At 42.9% G+C, this 10,377-nt stretch overlaps 1 protein-coding gene across 1 annotated transcript; it reads right to left on the reverse strand.

Annotated features, from left to right (window-relative positions):
* Nucleotides 1–799: 799 nt before the first annotated feature.
* Nucleotides 800–5,335, reverse strand: LOC148022039 (GroES-like zinc-binding alcohol dehydrogenase family protein). Its single transcript, XM_087697637.1, has 8 exons — nucleotides 4,995–5,335; nucleotides 4,016–4,151; nucleotides 2,493–2,562; nucleotides 2,321–2,414; nucleotides 1,994–2,207; nucleotides 1,714–1,855; nucleotides 1,446–1,616; nucleotides 800–1,219 (listed from the first exon to the last, which is right to left on the reverse strand). The coding sequence occupies exons 1-8, from the start codon at nucleotides 5,236–5,238 to the stop codon at nucleotides 1,031–1,033; spliced, it is 1,260 nt and encodes a 419-aa protein (XP_087553763.1). The 5' UTR covers nucleotides 5,239–5,335; the 3' UTR covers nucleotides 800–1,030.
* Nucleotides 5,336–10,377: the final 5,042 nt, after the last annotated feature.

The raw sequence follows: 10,377 nt of genomic DNA on the forward strand, positions 1-10,377 counted from the left end.
TGTACATTGCATTATGTGAGAAATAAATAAGAAAAACTGGCAAGAAAACATTTTTGGCCTTCATCTATGTTTTTATGTACTTGAGTGAGCTTCTCCTCACATCTATTGTGTGTGTTTAGATTAGAGTGCAACAATTTGAGCGAGTCTCACCACAACACAATTCATAACACTTGGGAATGAGGTATGCTAGAAGAGGAGCTGAAAATAGCAATGACCGCTCCCAAAGTGTCATATATCAAAGCAATCCCCAAACACAATAGGCAATCTTTGATGATATCAAAAAGATGCAACTAAGTCAAGCCTATGTGGACAACTAAGGCAACACTCAAGGAAGTACCATGAACTTGAGGTATCCATCAAAGCAAGGGTGTAGACAATAGTGAGCATGGAGAGTGCTGATGGTAGCTAGCTAGACTAATGATTGAGGAATACGCATTTCATAACAATTCAATATTATTGTGCTATTGGGGCTGGCATAAAGAGACTTAAATATGGGTTACTAAAAACCCTAAATTTGGTGGCTTAACATGTACAATAGAAGTTCATTTTGTTGCTAAGAGGGTAACAAATTTCCTTATGGACCACGGACTTATTTTTTTATGACAAGGTTTTGCTTCTGAATCCTGATAACCACAAAATTTGTAGAGAATTGGTCTGATGGAAAAGAGGGAGTAAAGTTAGAAATTTCCCGTATCTACTGCAAAAAAAAAAAAGGAATTTTGCTTGGGTACTATAAGCTTTTACTTCTGAATCCTGATAACCACAATTGTAGAGAATTGGTCTGATCGAAAAAAGGGAATGAAGGTATAAATTTCCCATATTTATTGCAAAATAAAAAAGGAATCTACTTGGGTCACCAAAATTTTCTTTAATTTGCAATAGGAGGAGGAAGGCCTAGATTGGTAGCCCTGTTCCCAAATACTTACAATTTCTTCTTGTTTGCAGCACTATGTACAGAACTCTTCTCATCAAAACTAGTGGTACAATGTGTGTTGTAAGCATTTCGCCCTGAGAAGTATAGGCATAAACCTCACATTTCAACTATAGCTCTCCCAAGTATTTCACCCCTATCAAGTGCTGCATAGCATTCATTGGCACCTTCCAGCTTGTGTGTTTCTGTGACTGTAGATTTTATGTCAAGCATTCCCATCTCAGCAAGCCCAACAATAGCTGGAAGGTCTTGCCTTGCTCTTGCTCCATAGGATCCAATGATTCGTACCTGCAAACAGAATATGCAACACAATGATGAGTCAAGCCCTTCATGCATGCCTGCATGATTTAATCATGCATACAGAAGACAATACCTGTTATACACACATATAAACACATATTGTGTGCACCGTGTGGACTGGTGGAGGTGCGCAAAATCAAAAAGAAGCAAACAGCAGGCAGTTACATGAAAAAATAATATTAGAGAGAAAGAGAGAGACATAGAGAAGACAAACCTGTCTCCTGACAAGGCGAACCATATCAACTTCTGCAGTTGCTCCAAACCGGGCTAACCCAACAATAACTGCTCTGCCGCCATCTCTGATTGCTAAGGTTGTTTGAACAAAAGTTTTTGGGTTGCCCAAAGCTTCAACAGCAATATCCACACCCTTCCCACCTGTAATCTCCTGAAATCACAATAAAGTTAGAATAATTTATGACCCCAAATATCTTCTCCATCTAGCAACCAAGGATCTGCAATTACTTGAAGAAACCGTTCCTTACTTTTATCTTTTCAGGAACATCTTCCTTTGCTCCATTAACTATATGAGTTGCACCCAACAACTTTGCCTTTTCTAGTTTCTTATCATCGATATCAACTGCAATAATCTGTCTTCCTCCAAACGCACGAGCTATTTGCAAACAGCTAACACACAGACCACAACAACTTTTAGTCACTAGATCCTGATCACAGCAAAATACCATTGCGCTCGGAAATAACGGTCTTTCCAAACCCGTACAAGAAAAAAATGCAATGGGAGGGTAACTGAGAGTAGAGCTTAACCTTGATCCCACACCTCCAGTTCCTATAATGGCCACGGTTTCTCCAGCTCGCATATCAGCTGCATTTCTCATTGCTCCATATGCTGTGAAGACAGCACATCCAAGAATAGCTGACTCACTATATGGCACAGACTCAGGGAGAACAGCAAGTGCTGTGGCAGGAATGACACAGTACTCAGCAAGGCCACCCATACTGTACATATGAATAGGTTTTCCTGACAGTGAAATAAACAAAGAAGTGTGAGAAGGCTATGTCAATATGATTTGCTACCTTCACACTTGGGAAGAGTCAGAATGACTACTTGGGATCAACACTGAAAAAGTGCACCTGAATTCTTTAGAAAAAGTCGCGTTTCTCCATCATACAGAGTGCCTTTTCCGCGACTGTAATGAAAAAATGTCTCACATAGATCTTCTTGACCCTATAAAGTCACATAACTCAGTTGGGCATATTTGAAACAAAAGCCAAAGATAATGCTATTATTTCACACGTTGCATACCTTCACACAATAAAAGCAACCCCCACAAGGCATTATGAAAGCTCCAACAACATGAGACCCGATGGAAAACCTGGCGAACAAAAATATAATATGTAATGGAGAGTGTATGGAATATTTTGTGCAACAGAGAACGCAACATGCAGAGAGAGCATGATACGTGCAAAACAGAGCCAAAGCAAAAAACCATGACTAGGACATGGCCTGCCTTGTTTTCTATTAAAAGGCTTCAATATCCAAGAGGGTGCTCATTAACTTCTGAATCAGCTCTTGTTTTCTGTCAAAAGGTTTAACATCCAAGGGGGTATTGGCCCGGTATCAGACATAGCTCCCAAAGAACTTGACCACAATCCCAAACCCTTTTCTACATCCAAGTGATTGCTCAAGCTTAGGTGTGAGCGAGCAAGAAATGAAACCTTCATCAAATTGAAGCTAAGGCTCCAGCTTGAACATACTTGAGCAAGAATGCTGAAATATAAATGCTCAATTCAGTATATTTGAACTCAAAAATGCTAAAGCTCATGCAAAATTGCTACTTGACGCACCCATACGACACTGTATGCTTTAAAATTAAAATATTTGCAACATAAAACAAGGACATGTGAAGAACAAACAATTGTGGCTTAAGATGAGCTTGAAAGAGTCACAGAGAGATTGTCACCCACAAACTCAATTTCACAGATCAAATACAAATCTAAGGGAAAGAAATTGTTCCATCAACTACCACAAAAATTCTGAATTGAAAGTATAGACTAGATTCAGATATGTGTTTCTTTTCTATTCTGACATCATAAGGCTACCAGAAAAGAAGTTATTTTAACCTTGGGCCATAGAAAGCCATGAACTACTACAGAAAAAGCCAGAAAATTAAAAGAACAGTCGAAGAAACTGAAACACCCTGATTATGACAAGGCGACAATTTGTTAATTGGACACATGCATGTGGTGTGCATCCAAGATTAACTGGTCCCTGCTCATTCAGGTGCTGTTACCATTTTATCTTTTCCACTCTAAATCGCTTCATTTTGTTTCCCAACAGCTGCTATGGTTTTGCCGCTATCTCCAACTGCTCCAAAAGTCATCTCGAATAACTGCAGTCTTGGAAGAGCTTTGGCAACAGTCTGCTGCCAAGACTGCTAGTCCAAACTTCATCTCCAGAAATAATCAAAGGACTATCTCCTGTTTTCACATGTGAGGATAGACATGTGAGCAGGGAGGAGGAGATTGTGAAACAAGGCCATGGAACTTTCCACCAGCCAGTTCTAATGTTTACCTTATTTCTTTTCAGGTGCTCTTATGGTCATCTAAGAGTAGTGAACCCACCATCTGATCATACTCCAAAAACCAAAACTGATTTGATTTGCATGTTCCCTATAAGGTGACTCACTTCCAACTTGAAATAAGGTGCAAAATGCATCTAGTAGTCCAGCACACATCTCATGACAATCTTGTGACTATTAAGACAAAGACATACACAACCAATGAACTTAGAAACAATCCTATAAATTGAAAAAACTTTCTGCTTACCTCTTTGTTGTGGCAGCATCTGTAAGAGGCCCATGTTCCACAACCTCCCCGGTCACCTCATGTCCCAAGACAGCTGGAACAGGAAAAGGCTGATCCTTTTTTATTATATGCAAGTCTGAGTGACAAACTCCACATGCTGCATAAAACATCATAGCACATTAGGTGTAAACCCACAACTCTTCCTGTATATTCTGAGCATATGCTGCATTAATTTGAAGAACATAGCTGACAAATCTAAGCCATGGCTCTTGAACTAACAACACGCATTGGGGGGATACACAAACAGTGCGTAGGCATTGCAACACCTTATTAAACTCTCTCTATGCAATCCAAGTTCTGATGCAAGATCATGAATGCCAGATTTCACTTGATAAACAATATGCATCTATGCTTACTACAACACTCAGATGTTGTTTAATTCATTGCAACACCTTTCTAATCGGTCTCCATGCGAACCAAGCTCACATGCAAGATCGTGAATGCCAGATTTCACTTGATGATCACAACGCACCCATGCTTACTACGACACTCATATGCTCTTTGATTCATTGCAACTTGCAACACTCATATGCTCTGTGCGGTACAAGCTCAGATACAAGATCTGAATGCCAAGCTCAGATGCAAGATTGTGAATGCCAGACTTCACTTGAGAAGATGATCACCACGCATCCGTGCTCACTACAATGCTCAGATGCTCTATGATTCAATCTGAAATTCTGCTCACTGGGATTAGATAAGTCTATAAACGAATTAGTGCTTGCAAATAATTGGGAACACTGCAAGCATCTGAGGCTATGTTGTGCAATTATTTACCTAAGAAATCAAATAATTGCAACAGACCGTGTCGCCTTCATCAAAAGCATCTGAGGCTATGATGTGCAATTCTCTTGGAAATCCAGCAATTGCAACAGAGGCATCTGGCTTTTTTTTTTGAATTAAAGATCAAATACCGATCCATTAATAAACGCAGATGGCACACCTTTGGTCTTGATAAGGATCTCTCCAGCTTTGGGTCGAGGGATCTGCAGATCTTCGATGGTCATGGGGCGGCCGGGCTCCCAGAACACGGCTGCACGCATGCTGGAAGGCCCATTCCCCACCAAGCAATCATTGGCGCCCAGGGGGGAGGAGGAAGAAGCAGGAGAACAGAACGAGCGGCTGGAGAGGAGGACCCTCGCCAAGGTTCTGGATTGGCGACGGAGCTGGCGACACACCGTAGCCATGGTAGCTCTGTCTCTTGCTAGCTCTTCTGTCTCCGTCTGTCTCTTCAGACTGAGTGAAGACTGTGACTGTGCTAATCTCTTTTGTGTCAATCTTCTTGTACTGATGTGAAGATATATATATAACACTATATATGTATATATGTGAATTATATATATGTATATATATTCGTAATATTGCTTTTTTTTCAGATTCGCTATATGCAGATCTTCCCTTTACACCTGGTCCCAAAGCGTGGAAAAGTTAAGAGTCAGTCCACACGCTAGTCATTGACTTAGCTACTGGAGCCGCGTTCCACCCGGCATCAATAGGATTACATGAAAAACAGGTGACATTTTTGGAGGGAAGATCGGTTCACTAAGATATGATCTAGTGTTCAAAGAAAATCGTCCTTTAATGTGTTTTTTCTCCGCTAGATTTCTAAACAACCAATTGAAATTCCAATTTTGTCTAGATGAAAACTAGCTATGTTTTGGACATTTTAGCTATAAAACCGGCTAAAGACATATTCATTTGTCATTAGACGGGTCACATTTCAGCCTCATCCATTTTTCCATTGGATGGGAAAAAAGTTCCTTATGAACACTACATACATCAACTTTTAGCCTCAAAACTTTGATTTGTTGAAGGTTATCAACAAAAAGTATGCTTGGCATTTTTAAATGGCAAGCAATGATTTTCTTACCATTTTACTAAGGTTTATAAGGCTCTATTCCCCCTCCTACTTTTTTGTACCATTCTTGAAGAGACTATTAATGTAAATTTACTAGTGTTTTCAAAGTATTGAGTGAGACGAGGCTGTAAGTTCATGCCATTGTCCAAACTAACATGTACCTTTGAAGAGTCATTCCTTTCAAAGGTACCATTTACCTACAAATTTTGAGATGGTTGATAGAGCTTGCATGGAGACACATTTATGTACTTGTGCTTCATTTGTTACGGGATTTGGAACAAGTTGATGCACCTTGCTATGAGAGGGTTGACTATCACAAGTTGAGTAGAAATGGAAATAGCTAATTGGTTGCACCATCAACCCCTCTTACGATCCATGATCTCTCTCCTCATATTTGAAAGGGATGAGAGGATCGAAAGGCCATGCACGAGCTATGGTGGAGAGCAAGAGCAAGAAAAGAAAGAGAGAGACAAATGGGAACTCCAACAGTCACAATGTGTGACCGGGCCTTCCTTTATTCACTAGTCACTAAAAGAATAAAGAATAAGTGTGATGGTGATGGGTGCCCGCTACCTACAGTGTGCAGTGGCGGGTACTGTCAATGCAGTAATACACGGGGTGGTACGACAGAGGCGCCTTTACCCCAACAACCTCCCACTTAAAGGCGAATCTGCCCCAATGAGAGAGAAAAGAAAAGAAAAGACAGTACAAATGTACATAGGTACAAGGGATGAGGAAAGGCAACATCTCATCCAACGCCCATCAATCTCCTATGGAAGGCAAAGCGCTCAGTAGTGAGGCTTTTCGTGAGCAGGTCTGCAGGATTGATGTCAGTGGAGATCTTGACAAGGTCAACAAACCTGTCTTCCACGACACCCCGAATAAAGTGATATCTCACCTCAATATGTTTCGTCTTCGCATAGAAGACTGGATTCTTAGCCAACTGAATGGCACTCATAGAATCCGAATGTAGTGTAGGAACAGCATCAATCCCAAGGTAAAAAACAAGACGGCCTAGCCAGATAGCCTCCTTGCAAGCCTTAGTGGCTGCAACATACTTGGCCTCAGTGGTAGACAATGCCGTACACTTTTGCACCTTGGACATCCAAGAAACAGCCCCTCCAGCATAAGTGAACACATAGCCAGAAGTGGACTTCCTACTATCTACATGTCCTGCATAGTCGAAGTCAGTGTAACCCACGACCCCTGTATCCTGGCTACCATAGCATATAGACATATCTACAGTGCCCTTCAGATACCTCATGATACCTTTCACGACATCCCAATGCTTCTTGCCAGGTGTAGCCATATAACACGCCACAACACCAACTGCATGCGCAATATTTGGACAAGTGGCTATCATGGCATAGATGAGACTGCCCACTGCTGATGCATAAGGGATCTTGGCCATCTCGGCCCTCTGCTCATCTGTCTGCGGACAATCGGCCTGTGAAACCCTCACATGAGAAGGCAAAGGATAGCCCGCAGGCTTTACGTCTTGCATGCGGAAGCGCTCAAGGACTTTATGGATGTACTCCCGTTGTGAGAGATACAAAAGCCCCTGATGCCTATCACGCTTAATGCGCATCCCAAGAATATGTGAATCCTGTCCCAGATCCTTCATCTCAAAGCTCTTCTTGAGCTGAGCTTTCAAAGCATCAAGCTCTGCATGAGCTTTCCCTGCTATCAGTATGTCATCAACATAGAGAACCAAAATCAGTAAACTGCCATCACGGGCTTTCTTTGTGTAAAGACACGGATCCATAGCACTCCTTCTGTAGCCCTGGTTGACTGCATAAAGGCATCAAACTTATGATACCATTCCCTAGGTGCCTGCTTCAAGCCATAAAGACTCTTCTTCAATTTGCACACTAGGTGCTCCCTGCCATGTTCTGCAAAGCCCTTAGGCTGCTCCATATAGATCTCGTCATGCAAATCCCCATGCAAGAATGCAGTCTTAACATCCATCTGATAAAGATCCAAGTCAAGTTGCACAACCAAGGACAAGACCAAGCGTAGGGTAGTCATCTTGACGACAGGAGAGAAGACCTCATCAAAGTCAACTCCATGCTCCTGCTTAAAACCCTTAGCTACAAGTCTAGCCTTATAGGCCGGCTTGGGGTGCCCAGGGGTACTTTTCAGCTTGTACACCCATTTGCATGGCAAAGCCTTTTTGCCCTTAGGCAAGGCAACAAGATCCCAAGTCATATTCCTATGCAAGAAGTCCATCTCAGACTCCATAGCCCTCTCCCAGGAGTGACTGTCACCCCTACACATAGCCTCATCATAGGTGAGAGACTCTCTTGTATCCATCAACAAGACATACTGCATAGAGGGCTCATAGCGATCAGGTGGACGTCTATCTCTAGTAGACCGTCTCACCGCAGGCTCTACTGCCTGTCCAACTGCTTGTCCAACACCCTGGCCCTGTGTAGAAACTGCTGCTACAGGCTGTACTCTGCCTGTGCTGGAGCCCGAGGCTCCTCCTGAAAGATCACTCTGCAGATCTCAACCAACTTCTGAGGCTGCTTATGCATTTTGTCTTCATGGAAAACTACATCATGGCTGTGTACTATTTTCTGTGCCTGCGGATCCCATAGGCGAAAGCCCATCTCTCCTGAATCACCATAGCCAAGAAAGATGCATTTAATGCTCTTTGGATCCAACTTACTCCTCTTGTCCTTGGGCACATGGCAGAATGCCTCACATCCAAAGACACGGAGATGCACATAAGAGGGTGGCTTACCAGCCCAAACTTCCTCTGCAACCTGGAAATCCAAACCACTAGAAGGTGATCGGTTTATGACATGCACTGCCGTACTAATTGCCTCAGCCCAAAAGCTCTGTGGTAGGCCTGCATGGCTAAGAATAGAGCACATACGCTCCTGAATAGTCCTGTTCATACGCTCAGCCAAACCATTTTGGGGTGGGGTATAAGGGGCGGTCAACTGACGCTTAATACCCCTGTCACATCACACAACTGCTCAAAAGCACGTGAAACATATTCTCCCCCATTGTCAGTCCAAAGGCATTTCAGCCTATGCTCAGTCTGGTTCTTAACAAGAGCAAGCCAACGCTAAAAGACTACCAAGACATCAAACTTCTGCTTTATGGGATAAGCCCACACTTTCCTAGAAAAATCGTCAATGAAGGTAACAAAGTACTTCACGCCACCCATAGACATACAAGGCATGGGCCCACAAACATCGGAATGCACCAAAGCCAAGGGCTCAGTCATGCGTGGCCTACCCAATTTCTTATGCGTAGACCTATTCTGCTTACCATAAAGACAATGATCACACGAGTCAAAACATGCATAGTCTAAAGGCAGAAGATATTGCAAACCAGAAAGCATTTTTATTCCCTTCAAAGACATATGCCCCAAACGGGCATGCCAAAGTGATACATGTGGGATAGAACCCACTGACAAAACATGATCAACTGTAGGACCATCCACTACAAGAGGATAGAGGCTACCAGCCTTGGCACCTCTGGCCAGTACAAGTCTGCCTCTGGTAATCTTCTAGGCAGAGTCTCCAAAACCAATGTGAAACCCTGCATCATCCAGCTGACTTGCAGACATAAGGCTGCGCATAAGCGCAGGTACATGACGTACGTCCCTGAGCACAAAAGAATTGCCAATGGAAAACTGCAACTGTATGTCACCACTGCCCACAATAGCCAAAGACCTGTCATCTCCAAGCCTGACTGACCCTGATACAGTGCGGTAGGAGTGGAACCACTCACGATAAGGCGTCACATGAAAAGACGCGCCTAAATCCAAAAGCCAACATTGTGCATATATGCTAGGAGTCTCAGTCAACTATGAGCTGTCAGATGAACTAGCTGCCAAGATAAATTCATCACCGTCAGATGGCTCCTCAGTCTGCGTAACATTGATCTCTTCGATCTTTACACTGGACTTCGTAGGTACAGTACTGCAATCGAAAGACTTTTCCTGCACTTTATCCTTCCCCTTGTCCTTGCGCTTCTCATTGCGCAACTCATGACATTGTGGTCTGATATGGCCCTTTTTCCCACAACGATGGCAAGTGACATTAGCGTTGCGCCCACACGACTTATTACGCGACTTTCCACGAGATTTGGACCGACCCTTCTAAGAGTCATGGCCATGGCCATTCCCATGGTCATTCCTGCCTCTAACTGTTAAAGCATGAGAAACATGAGAGGCATGCAAGTTCTTCCTATTGATCTCTTCCTGCAGAAGAGCACTCTCTACATCAGACAATTTCAGCACAGTAGAGCAGGAGCACACAAGGCAGTACAAAAGACATCCCACGACTCTCCAAGAGTCCCAAGCAAAAAGAGTGGGGTCACCTCATCGGGAAATGTGATACCCTGCGATGTCAGATTCTTCAAGATCACATGGAACTGGCTCAAATGAGCAGACATCGTCGCATTCTCCTTCATGCACAAATCCATGAGCTGCTTAAGCTAATACATCTGA

The sequence above is a fragment of the Lygodium microphyllum genome, chromosome 17 (assembly GCF_053477565.2).
Source record: "Lygodium microphyllum isolate KBCC chromosome 17, Lygodium_microphyllum_v1.1.10, whole genome shotgun sequence".
Classification (NCBI taxonomy): domain Eukaryota; kingdom Viridiplantae; phylum Streptophyta; class Polypodiopsida; order Schizaeales; family Lygodiaceae; genus Lygodium; species Lygodium microphyllum.